At 42.1% G+C, this 20,966-nt stretch overlaps 1 protein-coding gene across 2 annotated transcripts in view; it reads right to left on the minus strand.

The window, feature by feature from the left end:
* The window catches only part of PKNOX2 (PBX/knotted 1 homeobox 2), a 475,342-nt gene that overhangs the window by 140,657 nt on the left and 313,719 nt on the right, over nt 1-20,966 (minus strand). For both annotated transcript variants that reach the window (XM_060786950.2, XM_060786949.2), the window contains one exon: nt 4,744-4,852. In XM_060786950.2, the coding sequence (XP_060642933.1) occupies nt 4,744-4,830 (87 nt within the window). In that variant the 5' untranslated portion in view covers nt 4,831-4,852. The remainder of the gene's footprint in view (nt 1-4,743; nt 4,853-20,966) is intronic.

Genomic DNA, 20,966 nt, shown 5'->3' on the forward strand with positions numbered 1-20,966 from the left:
ATAAAGATGTTGAACAGGACCGGACCCAGGACGCAACCCTGTGGCACTCCACTTGTCACTTCTTTCCAGGATGAAGAGGAAGCATTGGGGAGCACCCTCGGTTCGTCCATTTAACCAATTACTGATCCACCTCACCGTAGTTTTGCCTAGCCCACATTGGACTAGTTTCCTTGCCAGAAGGTCGTGGGGGATCTTGTTGAAGGCCTTATAATGTATTTTTTTTTTACTTTTTAAGTCTCTTCTACTAGGTTTTTCAGTGTTTTTATCAGTGATGGTCACTTGTTGGCCTGATAGCTGTATTGTGTCCAAATTTGGTGTCAATTCAACCTGTGGTTTTTGAATTATGTTAATCCCACAAATGAACATTACATTTTTATTTATATAGATGATGATGATGATTATTATTATTACAATTATTATTATTACCTGTCAAGCAGTCTTTATTCTAGGTCATTTCTAGGTCTCATTCAGAATTTCTAAAAAAAAGTATCATGCCTACTCAGGAGTTGGATCTTCTGGCTTGGAAAACTGTGCCCTATATTTAAATGTTTGGTGGAGATCTAGTGTTACATTTTCAGGGTGAGAGACAGCTGGGCACTCCCTCCTTGACATTGCTTCATATATTCCATTCCTGAACCTGTGCCATTCCAAACAGCTTCTGGGGCTGAGCCTGAACTGGGCTTTGGCTGCAGGCAAAGGCTAGCTGTAAAGCTGAATGTTTCATAAATCCGTACCTATTGGCATCAGAAGCATGAGCATGGGAAAAAAACAAACCAGGAATGCGAAAGAAAATGTTGAGTTAAAAAAACCCTAAAGTTGGGTTTTTAGATTGGCTTTGAGACTAGACGTAAACAAAGCCCCCACTGACTCTTCTTTCCCACCTTTCCTCTTCCCCTTTCCCTTTTTTTAGGGCTGTAACCTTCAGATGTATCTGTGTTGACGCTTTTAAATTATTGAACCATTCAGGAGCAACTAAAAAACAAAACGAATTTTTCCAATTCGTTTCGTAATTGTTTCAGAATTGATTCGTTATTGATTCGTTATTGATTCGTAAATGTTTCGTTATTATTTCCGCATGTCTGGTGCAAGTTTTAGGGTTGCTCTTTGTTTTCTCAGTGAAAAAAAATATAATTATCACACCAACAGTCAACAATAGAGGGAGAGGGTAGCTTCAGAAGTTTTTTTAGCGTATTGCACGATCGCGGCCGCCATTATTTGTATTTGTTGTGAACCGCTGTGAGTCGCCTTCAGGCTGAGAACAGCGGTATATAAGTAAGGTAAATAAATAAATAAATAAATTAACGAATCGATTCGTAATCGATTCGTAATTGTTTCGTAATTGTTTTATGATTTCCGAAATTTCGTAAATATCAAACTTTATTTAAGGAAAATTTCGGAATTCTTTTAAATAACGAAACGCAAAAAACCCCTAAAAACGAATCGAGTTTAGAAACAAATTTTTCCGTGTTTGGACAGCCCTAGTATTTATGCCATTGTAAGCATTGAATTTTGCCCTGTTCACCGCCTTGAGTCGACTACGGGCTGAGAAAGGTGATATACATGCTCTTGTTACATCCCGATTAGATTACTGCAATGCACTCTACATGGGGTTGCCTTTGAAGACTGTTCGGAAACTCCAACTAGTCCAGCGGGAGGCAGCCAGATTGCTCACCGGAGCGTCATACAGGGAGCATACCACCCCCCTGTTGTATCAGCTCCACTGGCTGCCGATTCAATTCCGAGCACAATTCAAAGTGCTGGTTTTGACCTACAAAACCCTATACGGTTCCAGCCCAGTGTATCTGTCCGAACGGATCTCCCCCTACGTCCCACCTCGGAGTCTAAGATCTTCTGGGGAGGCCCTGCTCTCGACCCCGCCTCTATCATAAGTGAGATTGGCGGGGACGAGGAGCAGGGCCTTCTCAGTGGTGGCCCCTCACCTGTGGAATTCACTCCCCGGGGAAATTAGATCAGCGACATCCCTCCTTTCCTTTAGGAAAAAATTGAAAACTTGGATTTAGGACCAGGCATTTGGACATTCTGGCAGATAAAGAAAGGACTTGACAATGGACAGGAATTGACTAAACGGAATGGAATTATGGAACTCTGAACGCTGAACATGAGATTAGTTTTATTGATTGTGTTATGTACTGATTGTTTTTAACTTGCTAATTGTTTTAACAGCTGTTTTGTATGGATGTATATCTTGTATAGGCATCGAATCGTGCCTTCTTGTAAGCCGCCCTGTGTCTCCCCCCCCCCCCCCCCGGCCTGGGGGTTGAGAAGGGTGGGGTAGAAGTACCAGAAATAAATAAATAAATAAAAATAAATAAAATACAAATACAGTAAGTAAGTAAATAAATAAATAAAAATAAAATAATAGCAATGGGCTGCACTAGATTGCTCTTGCAGAACCGTCCAATTCAACGTCAATAATTTTCACCAAAAATGGTTGCAAATCTTTTTTGTTTATTCATAATGATATTTTCCCAGTGATGGTCACACAGTCATTCCACCTGCATTGCAAGATTGATTTCACCATGGTCATAAGACTCTGAACTTCAAAGAGATCCCAAACTATTGCAAGAATCTGCTCTTAACCTCTGGAATAAACACCACAGAGACCTTAGAAAGTCAGTGGCTCAAATGTTAGTGGCCCAAGGGCTTTGCCATGATCTGCTTGGTTTGTTGCAGGTATGTGTCACAGTCTCTGAGAGACTACAGCTGTCTTTTATAGGCTCATATCTTTTACAGTTCTCCAAGAAGAGCATTAACTTGGGAATGCGGCAGTATCTCCTTTCAGCTGGACAGCCTCCATCCATCCCCTCCCTGCTCTTGAGCTGTTTTCTCTCAAGTAATGTAAACGCCAATCAAAAAATGCCTTTTCTATTCATGCCAATGTCTGGAAAGAGGCAACGTATGAAGCTCCAGTTCTGTATTTTAAGATGGGAACAAAACCGGATGACTGGCTGTTACACATAAGGATGGAGTGGGGGGAATAGGAGAAAGGAATTATTGGAGCTCAGTGTGTAATTGTGTTTCAGGATCAGGGTGCTTTGGATGTGGAGAGTGATGTCAATGAGTTTCAAAATGGAAATGGTTTGGTCAATTATGTATTGATGCAGAGAATGATCAGGAGACTCCTGTTCAAAGTATAGGTTGACAAGCTGGAATGCGTCCAGAAGAGGGTGACTAAAATGATCAAGGGTCTTGAGAACAAGCCCTATGAGGAGCGGCTTAAGGAGCTGGGCATGTTTAGCCTAAAGAAGAGAAGGCTGAGAGGAGATATGATAGTCATGTATAAATATGTGAGAGGAAGCCACAGGGAGGAGGGAGCAAGCTTGTTTTCTGCTTCCTTGGAGACTAGGACGCGGAACAATGGTTTCAAACTACAAGAGAGGAGATTCCATCTGAACACGAGGAAGAACTTCCTGACTGTGAGAGCCGTTCAGCAGTGGAACTCTCTGCCTCGGAGTGTGGTGGAGGCTCCTTCTTTGGAAGCTTTTAAACAGAGGCTGGATGGCCATCTGTCAGGGGTGATTTGAATGCAATGTTCTTGCTTCTTGGCAGGGGGTTGGACTGGATGGCCCATGAGGTCTCTTCCAACTCTTTGATTCTATGATTCTATGATTCCCATGAGAGTGACCCTGAAGGGTGTGGGGATGATGGTGTATTCCCTGAATTGCTACCAGAGAGTTCCCAGGATTTGGGGCTTGAAAACAACTCAGCACCTGGCCCAGCTGCAAAAATTAATGAGCAAATAGATAGACAGCATGAGATTAGACAAAACAGACAAGCCGAACAGTGGCTTCGGCGTTCTACCAGGCACCGACAGAAAAAGATAAGGGAATCTCAACTAAAGCGAAACCAATTTCTGATTGCTTAGGATAGCTTAATGAGGGGATAAAAGTCCCAAGTACGGGAAATGTAGCCAGATGAAGCATCAAATGCAAGAGACCTCCTGGGTCATCCAGTCCAACCCCTTCCAAGAAGCAGGAAAAATGCAATCAAAACACCCCCGACAGATGCCCATCCAGCCTCTGTTCAAAAGCCTCCAAAGAAGGAGCCTCCACTACATTCCGGGGCAGAGAGTTCCACTGCTGAACAGCTCTCACAGTCAGGAAGTCCTTCCTAATGTGCAGGTGGAATCTCCTTTCTTGTAGTTTGAAGCCATTGTTCCGCGTCCTGGTCTTCAGGGCAGCAGAAAACAAGCTTGCTCCCTCCTCCCTATGACTTCCTCTCTCATATTTATACATGGCCATCATGTCTCCTCTCAGCATTCTCTTCTTCAAGCTAAACATGCCCAGCTCTTTAAGCCGTTTTTCATAGGGCTTGTTCTCCAGACCCTTTATCATTTTAGTTGCCCTCCTCTGGACACACTCCAGCTTAGAGTCAACATCTCCCTTCAATTGTGGTGCCCAGAATTGGACACAGTGATTCCAGATGTGGTCTGACCAAGGGAGAATAGAGGGGTAGCATGACTTCTCTGAATCTAGACACTAAACTACTATTGATGCAGGCCAAAATCCCATTGGCTTTTTTTGTCACTGCATGACATTTTTGGCTCATGTTTAACTTGTTGTCCACGAAGAATCCGAGATCTTTTTCAGCAAATGAGTATAGAAATAGAACATACGGTATATACCAGGCTTGGGCAAACTTTGGACTTCAACACCCACAACAAAACCTGGAAGTCCATCACCAAATATTGAGGAATGGAGCAGAATTCAATAACAGACTCACCTGTTGGGTTTCTTGGTATGGCGGAGGGGGCACAGTCTGTGTGGCCATCATTGTCAGAGCTGGTGCTGGGGAGACATGTTGCATCATGGGGTTGATTCACATCTAGAACCTGTTGGCAACCGAAAATTGAGCTTGGATTAAGGTATTTTCCTGAAGCGACACCCTCTCATCACTTACATAATAGCTAATACATGCATGTCTATCTTCCACAACATGGCCAGCAGTCTGTTAAGTAACATATGTCTACTTCTATTACTTCCAAATCCAGAGTGATTGTTATTAGACAAGGCACAAGTCATAGCCTATAAAGCCCTAAACGGTTCCGGCCCAGCTTACCTGTCCGAACTATGAACCATCTAGGAGCTTAAGATTGTCTGCTCTCAATCCCCCCTGCCTTGCAAGCACGATTGGTGGGGACGAGGGACAGGGCCTTCTCAGTGATGGCCTCCCCAGCTATGGAACTCCCCAGGGATATTAGATAGTACTCCTCCCTCCTGACTTTCCAAAAAAAGGTAAAAACTTGGCTCTTTGAGCAAGCTTTTGAGAATGCAGAATAGATAACATGGGACTACGAATTGATGAACATGGAATGGCTAGATGATGTCACTGGAAACGCTTTTAACAAGATGACACCAATGATTAGATGTTTTAATTGTTTTTCTGTATGTTTTAATATTGTTATGTTGATGGTTTTTAATTGCACTTTTATGGATGTATGGCATCGAATTGTGCTAACTTGTAATGAAAGGAGGGATATAAATATCGTAAATAAATAAATAAATAAATAAAATATCCAGCTCCCATTGGTGCAAACTGGAGTTGTTCATGTATTCATCAGTACATGAATGTACAGAATGTCATGTGATGTACACTGCCTCTATGCATTGCCTTTCTGTGCTACAGTTGAACAATTAACCATAGGTACTGGCCATTGATCCACTTACTGTATATACTCGAGTATAAGCCTAGTTTTTCAGTCCATTTTTTGGGCTGAAAAAGCTCCCTTCGGCTTATAATCGAGTCAAGGTTATTTATTATTTTACTCTGTTATTAGTATTATTTTTATTACATTTATTATCTTACTCTATTATTGCATTTACATTATTTTACTCTATTATTATTTTATTATATTTATTATTTTACTTTATATATTATTGTTTTATTACATTTATTATTTTACTTTATTATTATTATTATTATTATTATTATTATTACCTTTACATTGTTTTACTCTATTATTTTAATCACATTTATTATATTGCTCTCTTTGTTATTATTGGAAGGATATGTAAGCACATTTACATTGAAGAAGGTTAAAATAATGGTTTAATCAGAGTTGGACAGTCTTACTTTACATTACAGATTTATGTAAATACTAGCTGTACCTGCCACACGTTGCTGTGGCCAAACTTCCCTCTCCTTCTTTCTTTCTTTCTCTCCTTCCTTCCTTCTCTTTTTTCTTTCCTTCCCTCCTTCCTTCCCTCCTTCCTTCCCTCCTTCCTTCCTTCCCTCCCTCCCTCCCTCCTTCCTTCCTTCCTTCCTTCCTTCCTTCCCCTCCCTTTTTCTTTCTCTCCTTTCTTCCTTCTTTACCTTTTCTTGGACTGTAACTCTCAGCAGCCCTCCTGATTGACCTATATATCAACTATATACCTCTATCTAATCTATCTATCTATCTGCAACTCCAGATAAGATAGCTAGATTAGATAGAGGTAGATAGTTGATATATAGATCAATCTATTCCTAGACTGCTGGGAGTTGCAATCCAGGAATAGAAAATAGGAAATATGTACGGATTGGGATGCTCTCAAAGAAATCCAAGGGGAAGCAAGCTTGCAGCTTGGAAGCAGTGCATTTGGACCATCCTCCTCCCCTAAAGGGCCTGGTCTAGGGAATGCTGGGAGCTGTTGTTTTCGCGCATGCGCTATATGATCATTTAGTTTTTTGGTGTTTTTAAGTCCTTTCCGCTGTTTTTTGGGAGGGGTTTATGAGTAATGGTCACTTGTTGGTCTCTTAGGAGTGTAGTGTCCAAATTTCATGTCAATTCATCCAGTGGTTTTTGAATTATGTTAATCCCACAAACAAACATTACATTTTTATTTATATAGATTCAAAAACATTTAACCTGCTGATGCCTCAATTAATGGTTGATAGATACCAATAATACCAGCTGATCCCCAACCCATCTAAAACACAGACATGTGGTTTTCATCTCAAGAACGGAAAAGTATCCCGAGCTCTGAGGATCACCTGGAAAGGAATCCCACTGGAGCATTACAGTGCACCCAAATACCTGGGAGTCACTCTGGACCGTGCTCTTACCTACAAGAAGCATTGCCTGAACATCAAGCAAAAAGTGGGTGCTAGAAACAATATCATATGAAAGCTGACTGGCACAACCTGGAGATCACAACCAGACACAGTGAAGACATCTGCCCTTGCGCTATGCTACTCTGCTGCTGAGTACGCATGCCCAGTGTGGAACACATCTCACCACACTAAAACAGTAGATGTGGCTCTTAATGAGACATGCTGCATTATCACGGGGCGTCTGCACCCTACACCAATGGAGAAATTACACTGCTTAGCTGGTATTGCACCACCTGACATCCGTAAGTAGCAGCCAATAGTGAAAGGACCAAGGCAGAGACGTCTGGGTATCAGCCAGCATGTCAATGACTTAAATCTAGAAATAGTTTTCTAAGATCTACAGAAACACTCGCTGGAACACCTCAGCAAGCGAGAGTCCAAAAGTGGCAGGCTCAAACCCAGAACCTCAACCAATGGCTGATACCAAATGAGAGACTCCCCCCCTGGGCACACAGAGGACTGGGCGACTTGGAAGGTGCTGAACAGACTGCGCTCTGGCACCACAAGATGCAGAGCCAACCTTCAGAAATGGGGCCACAAAGTGGAATCCATGACATGCGAGTGTGGAGAAGAGCAAACCACTGACCACCTGCTGCAATGCATCCTGAGCCCTGCCACATGCACAATGGAGGACCTCCTTGTGGCAACACCAGAAGCACTCCAAGTGGCCAGATACTGGTAAAAAGACATTTAATAAACTACCAAACTTTCAAATTTTGTGTTTTGTCTGTTTGTTTCGTTCTGTTAGAAATGTAAAAACAATAAATATATTGGTATCTATTTTTGTTTTGAATTTTACCTGTAGCTGCTGCATTTCTCACCATCGGCTTATACTTCAGTCAATACATTTTTCGAGTCAATACATTTTTTTTGGGTAAAATTAGGTGTCTCGGCTTATATTTGGGTCGTCTTATACTCGAGTATATACGGTACATAGTGTATTCAGTATGGGAATTGTATAATGTAAGTTTGCTGGCAAATATTTACACTTCATTGAAGCCATGTAGGAACTTGGCAAATGAGTGCAGCATCATTTACCCGAATGTCGTAATCTGACCAGTAAACGAACATTTACCTCGTGTGGCATCACATCTAACATGGAATGCTTTAGCAGTGAAAGTTCTGATGTGATTTAATGAGCAGTGTAACATTTAGTCCAATATTTTATGAGACCCACAAGTTATCTATTCTCATAATTTTTTTTTTGCCAGAATGAAGGTAGAATAAAATATTGGGACTTCATTGTCTTTCATTGACAAAGGAGAAATCTCCCTGGCTTCCAAGGTCTGATTTAATTAATATCTAGGGTACCAAAGCTCTTCAGGATTATTCCCTTAAGAGTCAAATTTAAATTACCTGCTCCTGCTGATTTAAAGTTTAATTTTTTTTAGCAAGAGCAACTCTATGTCCTCCTTTGTTAAAATTGGTTGAAGGTTCATTATTTTTAAATAGCCTCTTCCATGGACACAGAACCTGCATATAATTAAATAAAGCCAAGTTCTGCTAAAAGTTGACAACCCAGAAACTAAGGGAAGGAAAACAGAAGGGGAGGTGAAACAGCACTCTTGATTCAAATGACATTTCACAGTAAAGGAATTATACACATTATAACAGTTTGACTTCATTCTTACCCCATTGATATAGGGGTAGGGTGCTTTGTTCCCTCTTGTTCTCCACTCAGGGGCGGCTCGTCCATTACGCGAAGTAAGCGGTCACAGAACACTTTTTTTTTGCCAGGGGCGCAGAGGCGCCTCTGTAAATGCCCCTCGACTGCCACTTGAGGAGCGCCCCCTCAGCTCACAACAGCCCTAGCAGTCCGGGGGGAGCCTCGGCTTTCTTGCCTCGCTGCCGGGCGATCCTCTTCCCAAAGGGGCCGGGCCCTTGAGCCTCGCCTAGCCCTTCTCGTTCCTGCTCCACCCGGCCACCGGGTGCGCGAGCAGAGCCGGCACTCAATCGTTCTCCACGTTTGATCCCTTCCCCATGACCAGCTCCCTTTCCCGATCCCCCGGTGCTCCACCTGCCTCCTCTCCTCTCCCCAATCCCCAGGTGGGCCAAGGGGCGGAGCCGCCACACCTGGCCCGCTTCGGGTATGGAGGCGTGTCTGAAGACCCCAGCGTGCGCACCAAAAGTCGTCTCTTCTCCTGACTTTCTCTTCAGCCATTGGGACCAAGAGAGAGAGAGAGAGAGAAAGAGAGAGAGAGAGAGACCCTCTGGCTGGAGGTATCTCCCACCTCTGCTCCCTCCTTTGTGTTTGCACCTACCTTCAGGAAAGGTGGGCATCTCCACCTCTGTCTCTCTCTCTCTCTCTTGGTCCCAATGGCTGAGGAGAAAGTCAGGAGAAGAGGTGACTTTTGGTGCATACGCTGGGGTCTTCAGGCATGCCTCTGGACCCAAAGTGGGCCAGGCAAGGGAGCAAATGCGGCAAGTGTAGTTACTGGGATGTATAGTTCACCTACAATCAAAGAGCATTCTGAACTCCACCAATGATGGAATTGAACCAAATATGGCACACAGAACTCCCACGACAAATAGAAAATATATATCAATGATTGGTTGGGGGGGGGGGGGGCGCCAAAATACTGTTTGCTTACTGTTGAAAATTACCTAGGGCCGCCTCTGTCTCTACTTCATTATCATAACAATCCTTTGAAGTAGGGGGGGGGGGGCTTGGCAAGGACTGGCCTAGTGTGACCCAGATTCCATTATGTCTACATGGAAATTTGAGCTGGGGTAAGTGCAGGTTTCTCCTGTCTAAGCCCTATATTTTAGCCCAGAGACAATGTTGCATGCTCACTGAGACTTACTGAGAGGTGTAACCCAAAACTTTGGGAGTAGTAGACCACAAAACGGCTGGAGAAGGGGGTACACAATAGGGTTGTGCATGGAATTTGTTTCTTCTGATACCTTCATTTATTTTGGGAAACACTGTTCTAGTCTAATGTTGAAATGGACTAGCATAAATTAAGATTGGAAAGTGAATGAAAGAGAACTAGAATTCACAGATAATGAAATGTTGCAGCAAACGGCATCTAATAAACCTTGCCTATGCATACGCCTTCTGTTTACCAGGTGAATGGAGGCCATGAAGTGATACTTTAAATTACAAAATGGAATTTTCAGAAACCCTGGTCTTCAAATCTCAGGGAAGACGTTAAGGCTTTTGCAAAGTGAGAAATAGAAAAATTGGCATTGCCTTTCACTTAGTGGAGGAGAAGGAGGCAACTGGGATAAAGAAGTGTGAGAAACAAACACCACTTCATACTAAAAGGAAAAAGCTAAAAGTCAGAACAATCTTATTTCTTATCTGCCTGGCTATATGTCATGTAGTGAGGCTGAAAAATGAACACAAATGAAATGGAAGAGAAGGGGGCTGAAGCATATTTCTACTGGAACAAATCTCCTTCAAGTTAATACAACAGATAGTATTCTATATGTATCTCGTTTTCAGGAACTGTTTTTCCTTTGGGTTTTCTTATTGGAGCACTGTGAAAAATAGAGAAATACCAATTTCTTTGCATGGAGTACTCTTTCTCCCAAAAGAGTCCTGCCGTAAAAATATAGTTTTCCGATGAATGGGCTCCAGTGTAGACATCTCTTCAAGGGTAATGTTGAGTAATGCCATTTGTTTTACTATCGTGAATGTTGTTGCCAGCATTCTGAATAGTGACATAAACAGATGGAAGTAAAATGTTTCTTGGCTTGGTGCTCAAAAAAATATTTCTTGTCCAATACCGTTCAGGATGCCTTTCCTAGAAATGCCCATTTTGGGGTCTGAAATCTCTCTGAGCATTTAGGAATCAGGTTTAACAGTATTTTATTTTTCGTGACGTTACTAACTTACAGCTAGCAGTTGTAATCTTTAGTTTAGTTCATGGTTTTGCATTACCAGTTTGAATTTTGCTTTTAAAATATTCTGAAATGACTTGAAAGCACACAACAACAACAATCCTATCTCAAAAGCAGGCCCACACTTCCTATTAAAATACTAATAAGTTTATATTTGTTAGAATTGTTCTTCATTTTAATTATTGTATTGTTTTAAAGTGTTTTTTGCATTACAAATAAGAGATGTACAGCGTGCATAGGAATTCATTCATTTTTTCCCCGATTATAATCCGGCCCTCCAACAGTTTGAGGGACTGTGACCTGATCCTCTGTTTAAAAAGTTCGAGGAACCCTGACTTAGATGAAGCATTAGAAGGGTATGATCATCAAGTTTTCAGACAACACCAAATTGGGAGAGATGGGCAATACCCCAGAAGACAGGAGCAGCAAAATGAAGCTCAACAGGAATAAATGCAAGATACTCCACTTAGGCAGAGAAAAAAATTAAATGCAAAAATACAGAATGGGGGCTCGAGAGCAGTATGTGTGAAAAAGATCTTGGAGTCCTCATGGACAACTAGTTAAACATGAGCCAACAATGTCATGAGGCAGCCTAAAAACAAAAACAAAAAACAATGGGATTTTGACCAGCATAAATAGGAGTATAGTGTTTAGATCCAGGGAAGTCATTATACCCCTCTCTTCTGCCTTGATCAGTTGTTGTTGTTCATTCGTTCAGTCGTCTCTGACTCTTCGTGACCTCATGGACCAGCCCACGCCAGAGCTCCCTGTCGGCCGTCACCACCCCCAGCTCCTTCAAGGTCAGTCCAGTCACTTCAAGGATGCCATCCATCCATCTTGCCCTTGGTCGGCCCCTCTTTCTTTTGCCTTCCACTTTCCCCAACACAATTGTCTTCTCTAGGCTTTGCTTTCTCCTCATGATGTGGCCAAAGTACTTCAACTTTGTCTCTAGTCTCCTTCCCTCCAATGAGCAGTCGGGCTTTATTTCCTGGAGGATGGACTGGTTGGATCTTCTCGCAGTCCAAGGCACTCTCAGCACTTTCCTCCAACACCACAGTTCAAAAGCATCTATCTTCCTTCGCTCAGCCTTCCCTAAGGTCCAGTTCTCACATCCGTAGGTTACTACAGGGAATATCATGGCTTTGACTAGGCGGATCTTGGTTGCCAGTGTGATGTCTCTACTCTTTACTATTTTATCGAGATTGGACATTGCTCTCCTCTCAAGAAGTAAGCGTCTTCTGATTTCCTGGCCACAGTCTGCATCTGCCGTAATCTTTACACCTAGAAATACGAAATCTGTCATGGCCTCCACATTTTCTCCCTCTATTTTCCAGTTGTCAATCATTCTTGTTGCCATAATCTTGGTTTTTTTGATGTTTAGCTGCAACCCAGCTTTTGCGCTTTCTTCTTTCACCTTGATTAAAAGGCTCCTCAGCTCCTCCTCGCTTTCGGCCATCAGAGTGGTGTCATCTGCATATCTGAGGTTGTTGATGTTTCTTCCAGCAATTTTCACCCCAGCTTTGCATTCATCCAGCCCCGCACATCGCATGATGTGTTCTGCATACAAGTTAAAAAGACTGGGTGAGAGTATGCAGCCTTGCCGTACGCCTTTCCGAATCTTGAACCAGTCTGTTGTTCTGTGGTCAGTTCTGACTGTTGCTACTTGGTCCTTGTACAGATTCCTCAGAAGATAGACAAGGTGGCTTGGGATGCCCATCCCACCAAGAACTTGCCACAATTTATTATGATCCACACAGTCAAAGGCTTTAGAGTAGTCAATGATCAGACCACACCTGAAATCACACTGTTTCCAATTCTGGGCATCACAATTTAAGGGAGATGTTGACAAGCTGGAATGTATCCAGAGGAGGGTGACCCAAATGATCAAGGGTCCTGAGAGCAAGCCCTATGAGGAGCAGCTTAAAGAGCTGGGCATGTTTAGCCCTCAGAAGAGAAGGCTGAGAGGAGACTTGATGAGTGCCATGTATAAAAATGTGAGGGAAAGTCATAGTGAGGAAGGAGCAAGCTTGTTTTCTGCTGCCCCTGGAAACTAGGAAGAGGAACAATGGCTACAGGAAAAAAGATTCCACCTGAACATGAGAACTTCCTAACCGTGAAAACTGTGGAACTCTCTGCCGCGGAGTGTAGTGGAGGCTCCATCTTTGGAGGCTTTTAAGCAGAGGCTGAACGGCCATCTTCCAGGGGTGCTTTGAATGCAATTTTCCTGCTTCTTGGCAGAAAAGAGTTGGATTGGATGGCCCATGAGGTCTCTTCCAACTCTAGGATTCTATGAACTCGATACATCTGAGGAGAGGACAAAATAAATGCTGAAAGTAGCTAACCAAGTAATAAAATCAATGGTCTCTGTTAAATAGTTTGTGGACAAAATGTTACCTTTCCCTCATTTTGGGCTTTGCATATCTTGGAGGGTGGCACTACGGCACACTGCTTAATTGTCTTGTGTATCATAAACGTGTCCCCTAAATCACAGCCCCTGAGCATTGCAGCCATTAAATCACCGGCTCTGCTTCTCATAGGATTTACAACTCTGGATGCTTTTAGAGAACTGAACTTATGGTCAAATATAAAAACAACTAAAAATGAGAGACAGCTGTTGCTGATAACACTATATTTATCTTTGGGACACAAATTCACTTTGTGGCAATAAATATGCCAGGAACAACATTCTGTTTGTTGAAAAGATTTGGGCTGCTCTCTCCCCTTCGCTCTCTCACTGGGAACCTACAGTGATGAATCTTGAAATAATGGCGTAAAGCTGTCACGGATTTCATGTGGCTCCATGGATGTATACAGAGGGGGGAAATATACAAGAATTCCTGCAAAATCCATTACGGGGGGAAAATGAACGATGCATCTTTGTGAGCGAGTGGGTATGTTTGCAGGATCAGCCTGGTCTAGAGAGTGTTTTAAGCTTTTGAACGACTTCAATTGTTTCATATATTTCTAGCCTTTTAAAAATCTGGATCTGAGCTCTTGTGACAATGGATATGAATATTTTTAAAGGTAAAGGTTTCCCCTGACATGAAGTCTATTTGTGTCCTACTCTGCGAGTGGTGCTCATATCCACTTCTAAGCTGAAGACCTGGCATTGTCAATTGTTGTTGTTCATTCGTTCAGTCATCTCCGACTCTTCGTGACCTCATGGACCAGCCCCCGCCAGAGCTCCCTGTCGGCTGTCACTACCCCCAGCTCCTTCAAGGTCAGTCCAGTCATTTCAAGGATGCCATCCATCCATCTTGTCCTTGGTCGGCCCCTCTTCCTTTTTCCTTCCACTTTCCCCAGCATAATTGTCTTCTCTAAGCTTTCCTGTCTTCTCATGATGTGGCCAAAGTACTTCAACTTTGTCTCTAGTATCCTTCCCTCCAATGAGCAGTCGGGCCTTATTTCCTGGAGGATGAACTGGTTGGATCTTCTCGCAGTCCAAGGCACTCTCAGAACTTTCCTCCAACACCACAGTTCAAAAGCATCTATCTTCCTTCGCTCAGCCTTCCCTAAGGTCCAGCTCTCACATCCGTAGGTTACTACAGGGAATACCATGGCTTTGACTAGGCGGATCTTTGTTGCCAGTGTGATGTCTCTACTCTTTACTATTTTATTGAGATTGGACATTGCTCTCCTCCCAAGAAGTAAGCGTCTTCTGATTTCCTGGCCACAGTCTGCATCTGCCGTAATCTTTGCACCTAGAAATACAAAGTCTGTCACGGCCTCCACATTTTCTCCCTCTATTTTCCAGTTGTCAATCATTCTTGTTGCCATAATCTTGGTTTTTTTGATGTTTAGCTGCAACCCAGCTTTTGCGCTTTCTTCTTTCACCTTGATGAGAAGGCTCCTCAGCTCCTCCTCGCTTTCGGCCATCAGAGTGGTGTCATCTGCATATCTGTGGTTGTTAATGTTTCTTCCAGCAATTTTCACCCCAGCTTTGCAGTCATCAAGCCCCGCACATCCTCGCATGATGTGTTCTGCATGCAAGTTAAAAAGGTTGGCAGAAGATGGGGCTAATTGCAACAGCTTATCCCACTCCCCAGATATGAACTACCAACTTTTTGGTCAGCAAGTTCAGCAGCTCAGCGGTTTAATTTCTGCACCACCACAGAGCAGTGGGTCAAATAATAAATGAATTATAAAATGATTAAGTCTATATCAATAAAATGTAATATTCGTTTGTGGGATTAACATAACTCAAAAACCACTGGACGAATTGACACAGAATTTGGACACAATACACCTAACAGTTCAACAAGTGTCCATCACCCATAAACACACGCGCGCACACACAGACATACACAAAACCCCAGTGGAACAGACTTAAAAACCACAAAAATATACCATATATACATATACATACACGTATATATATATATACATATGCACATGCACACATTCATACACACATACATATATACACACAAATATGCATATAGACAAGCACACACATTACACAATATGCATGTACACATATAAACACAAATACACTATATATATATATATATATATATATATATATATATATATGCGCAAACACACATATATACACACACACAACACATATGCACAGACTGGGCCACAGGAATGCATGGCAGGGGACAGCTAGTGAATAATAAAAGAAATAAATGGGATTTCTGCCATCCCATACTTGCACTGTGGTTGCGCATCATGTAAGGCTCACTACACAATATCTCTTTGTCATTGACATGGATTATACAAATTTGCTATACAGGAGGCATGGACAAGCGTTAGCCCTCCAGTTGTTTTGGACTTCATCTCCCCCAATTCCTAACAACCAGTAGGCTATTAGGAATTGTGGGAGTTGAAGTCCAAAACACCTGGAGGGCTGAAGTTTGCTCATGCATGCTATATAGCATAGGGTTTGTGTGATGTTCACATAGCACTTCTCTGCATATTTATATTACACTGACATAAGGTTGGATGACGTCCATTGTGTGTCAACATGAGGGAGTACATTACTTTCTCCAATTCAGCATTCGTGGAGTAATTATGGACTAAAACTAAGTTCTGCTAGCATTTACACTTGTTCTTTAGTTAGCGTCTTCCTGACTCTGCAAAAAGCATCAGCCTTCCATGCAGCCATCAATTTTCCATATCTGCTTTCAGTGGCCATGGTTCAAAAAGAGCACAACCAAGCCTATGAGCACGGATGAGCTCCCTCTATCAGCTCCAGCTCCTCATGCGGGGACATTAGAGAAGCCTCCCACAAGGATGGTAACATCCGGGCGTTCCCTGGGCAACGTCCTTGCAGATGGCCAATTCCTCTCACACCAGACGCGACTTGCAGTTTCTCAAGTCGCTCTTGACATGACAAAATAAATAAAAATAAATCCCAATCCTAATTTCATATTCTTGGAAGTAAGGGCTGAGTTATGCAATAACTGGATGAGTTGTGACCTTGGAAAGGGCAATTGAAAAGCACATGTTGGAAGAATTATAGCTTGAGCAGCTCTGAATGTCCATCGATTGATTCATCTCTGATCTTTATCATTGGAATTTACTCTACAGTCAACTAGATACGATTGCAGCTACCTCTGATAAATTGTATGTGGAAAAGCTGACTCTCCAAACAAGGCTTTAGATATCTCCTCCCAGATCATTCACTGGTTGCAGAAAAGGAGTGACATTATCTACTAAAATGATATTAGTAGATCACGTAAGATCCATGGTTCCTAATAAATTAATTAATTACTAAATCAAAGACTCTCTGTTCATCAGAGCAGCCACTGCTCTGGCATCAGTATCTATGCTACACAACCCCCTTCCTTACTAACATTCCCTTTTCCTTCTCTATCAAGCCTCGGAGCAAATTAACTATTTTTAAGTTGCTTTCAGGCCATTTGAGGCTGAAGAGCAGGATATAAATACAACTAATAACAACACCATAAGCAGGAGAAACTGCTCTTTAGCCCATTTTCTTAGCAAAGAATTGTTCTTATTTTCTATTTTTGCTTCTGGGGGATGCTTGAGAACAGTGTTTCTCAACCTGGGGGTCAGGACCCCTGGAGGGGTCATGAGGGGTCACCAAAGAACGTCAGAAAACATTGTATTTTCTGTTGGTCATGGGGGTTCTGTGTAGAAAATTGGGCCCAATTCTCTCATTGGTGACATTCAAATGTTATTTGATTGTAGGGGAACTATAAATCTCAGCAACTACAACTCACAAATGTCAAAGTCTATTTCCCCAAAAACTTCATCAGTGTTCTCATTTGGGCATATTGAGTATTCGTTCCAAGTTTGGTCTAGATCCATCATTGTTTGTGACCGCAGTGCTCTCTGGATGTAGGTGAACTATAACTCCAAAACTCAATGTCAATGCCTACCAAACCCTTCCACTATTTTCTGTTGGAAACCAATGCCCTCACTGCGGGAGAAGATGCAAATCAAGAATAGGGCTCCACAGTCACCTACAGACACCGCCAGTACACCAATCTTGGAAGACTATCCTACTCGGACAACGATGGATCACCTAAAGGAAAGGCTCACTGAATGTAGGTGAATTATAACTCCAGAGCTCAAGGTCAATGGTCACCAAACTCTTCCAGTATTTTCTGTTGGTTATGAGAGTTCTGTGTCCCAAGTTTGGTTCAATTCCATCATTGGCGGAGTTCAGAATGCTTTATGATTGTAGGTGAACTATAAATCCCAGCAACTACAATTCCCAAATGACAAAATCAATCCCCCCGTCCAAACCCACCAGTATTCAAATGTGGATATTTTTGCCAACTTTGTTCCAGTAAATGAAAACACATACTGCATATCAGATGTGTTTTCACATTGTGATTCATAACAATAGCAAAATTACAAAATTTATTACGTAGCAATGAAAATAATGTTATGGTTGGGGGTCACCACAACATGAGGAACTGTATTAAGGGGTCACAGTATTAGAAAGGTTGAGAACCACTGATTTAGAACTTGGATTTCTCTGAATGAAGCGAAGAGTGTGAGGATCGAGACATCCATAGGGATACCAAGGTGTTTGTTTATAAAGCTACTAGCTGTACCCGCCACGCATTGCTGTGGCCAACCTTCCCTCTTTCACTCCTTTCTTTCTTTCTTTCTTTCTTTCTTTCTTTCTTTCTTTCTTTCCTTCTTTCTTTCTTTCTCTCCTTCCTTCCTTCCTTCCTTCCTTCCTTCCTTCCCTCCCTCTTTCCTTCCTTCCTTCCTTCCTTCCTTCCTTCCTTCCTTCCTTCCTTCTCATCCTCTTCCCTTCCTTCCTCTCCCCCTTTTCTTTCCCTTCCTCTTTTTCCCTTTTCTTCCTTTTCTACCTATTCTTGGACTGCAACTCCCAGCAGTCCTCCGGATCAATCTACCTACTTACCTATCTCTATCTAATCTATCTATCAATTTTCTCCATCTGGAGGATTGGTGAGAGTTGCAGTCCAGGAATAGGAAATAGGAAATATGCAGGGATTGGGATGGTCTCAAAGAAATCCAAGGAGAAGAAAGCTTGCAGCTTGGAAGCAGTGCATGTGGATCATCCTCCTCTCCTAAAAGGCCTGGTCTAGGGGGATGCTGGGATCTGTAGTCCAGAAGAGAGTGTGGATATGCTATTGTGTGTTTTGTTTGCCGGGGGAGTCATTTTGCATATGCGCTGTAGCATCTTTTTGGTTTTTTAATCCCCTTCCGCTGTATTTTTCAGGGGTTTTTTTTGAGCAATGGTCACTTGTTGGCCTGATAGGTGTATTGTGTCCAAATTTTGTGTCAATTCGTCCAGTGGTTTTTGTGTTATGTTTATCCCACAAATAAACATTACATTTTTATTTATATAGATTGTTCTCCCAACCCTGCTGTATGCCTGCGAAACATCTACACATCTACAGATCTACAGTCTACAGAGATCACACTCAACACCTGGAATTATTCCATCAGCATTGCCTCCAAAAAGTCCTGCAAATGTCTTGGGAAGACAAGCAGACAAACACCAGTGTGCTGGAAGAAGCAAAGACCACCAGCATTGAAGCGATGCTCCTACACCATCATCTCCGCTGGACTGCCAGTTCTACGCACCACTTCGCGTGCGCGTGACGTAGGAAGGGTGAGTCTTTTTGCTCAGAGCTAAGGTAGGCATGTAATGAATGTATGGTATATGTGACATTCTTTGGTTTCGCTGTGTGGCATCTTTACAGCAGTGTTGCCAGTATCAAAGTTCCAACCCTTGTATATGTGTTTGTGTATATGTATGTGGTTTTGAGCATCTGTTATAATGTATTTGGGGTTTTTTTGGCATTTTAAGTTTCTTCTGTGGTGTTTTTCAGTGTTTTTATGAGTGATGGTCACTCGTTGGCCTGAGAGGCGTATTGTGTCCAAATTTGGTGTCAATTCATCTTGTGTTTTCTGAGTTATGTCAATTCCACAAACAAACATTACATTTTTATTTATATAAATACTAGCTGTACTCGCCACACATTGCTGTGGCCAACCTTCCCTCCCTCTTTCTCATCTTTTTTTCCTTCCTTCCTTCCTTCCTTCCTTCCTTCCTTCCTTCCTTCCTTCCTTCATTGTCTGTCTGTCTGTCTGTCTGTCTCACCTTCCTTCCTTCCTTCCTTCCTTCCTTCCTTCCTTCCTTCCTTCCTTCCTTCCTTCCTTCCTTCCTTCCTGTCTGTCTGTCTCGCCTTCCTTCCTTTTCTTTCTCTCTCTCTCTTCTTCCTTCTCTTCTTCTTCCCTTCCACTCCCCTTTCTTTCTCTTCCTCTTTTCCTTCTCTACCTATTCTTGGACTGCAACTCCCAGCAGTCCTCCTGATCATCTACCTACCTACCTATCTATCTCTATCTAATCTATCTATCTGGAGGATTGTTGGGAGTTGCAGTCCAGGAATAGGACATTGGATATATGCAGGGATTTGTGATGTTCTCAAAGAAATCCAAGGAGAAGAAAGCTTGCAGCTTGGAAGCCGTGCATTTGGATCATCCTCCTCTCCTAAAGGGCCTAGTCTAGGGGATGCTGGGAGATGTAGTCTGGAAGAGAGTGTGGATCTGCTATTGTGTGTTTAATTTTTGACGGGGGAGTTGTTTTGCACATGCACTGTAGCGTCTTTTTGCTTTTTTTGGATTTTTAAGTCTCTTCCACTGAGTTTTTCAGTGTTTTTATGAGTGATGGTCACTCGTTGGCCTGATACGTGTATTCTGTCCAAATTCCGCTGTGGCTCAGTCTGTGTATATGTGTTTTGTGTGTGTATATATATGTATATGAGTGTGTATATTTGTGTATATGTGTATGTGCATGATTTGGGGCCTTTTACCCTAGCACTTAAGACCTGGCTTTTTACTAGAGCTTTTTATCTATGTTAATTTTATCAGTATCTGTATGTATGTGTTTTTATCTTTTGCAATTTGGCTTGTAAATCACCTGGAGCATCTTGGATGGAGGGCGATTAATAAGTAATTAAATGATGATGATATATGTGTGTTAGTGTATATTGTAATTATATATATATATATATATATATATATATATAGGCTTTTAAAGTCTCCTTTGCTGTGTTTTTCAGTGTTTTTATGAGTGATGGTCACTCATTGGTCTGTTAGGGGCGTAGTGTCCAAATTTTGTGTCAACTTGTCCAGTGGTTTTTGACTTATGTTAATCCCACAAACTAATATTACATTTTTATTTATATAGATACACACACACACACATACATCTCAGATAGCGGATAATGGTCTGGAGAACTGCAGTTATTCAGAAGTGTCAATGATGGGATAAGATGGACAAAGAAATTGATTTAGGGAAAGTCGGTGCCTGTGCATACAGAATCTTTATGTAACACTGCAGTGTGGGATTTGGAAGTGATCCTTCATAATATCACTAGGATATTACAAACCTGCCCTTCTTTTCACATGGGAAAAGCCAGAAGGTTTGGAAGCCACAATGTAGTTTTTCAGTACATAAGCTGTAAGAGCTAGGAGGAGGAAAACAGAAGCAATATTTACTATTGAGGCAGAAACGTTTATTTCCAAAAAAGTAACAAATCTTTAAATAC

Source organism: Anolis sagrei, chromosome 7 (genome assembly GCF_037176765.1).
Source record: "Anolis sagrei isolate rAnoSag1 chromosome 7, rAnoSag1.mat, whole genome shotgun sequence".
In the NCBI taxonomy this organism is placed as follows: Eukaryota; Metazoa; Chordata; class Lepidosauria; order Squamata; family Dactyloidae; genus Anolis; species Anolis sagrei.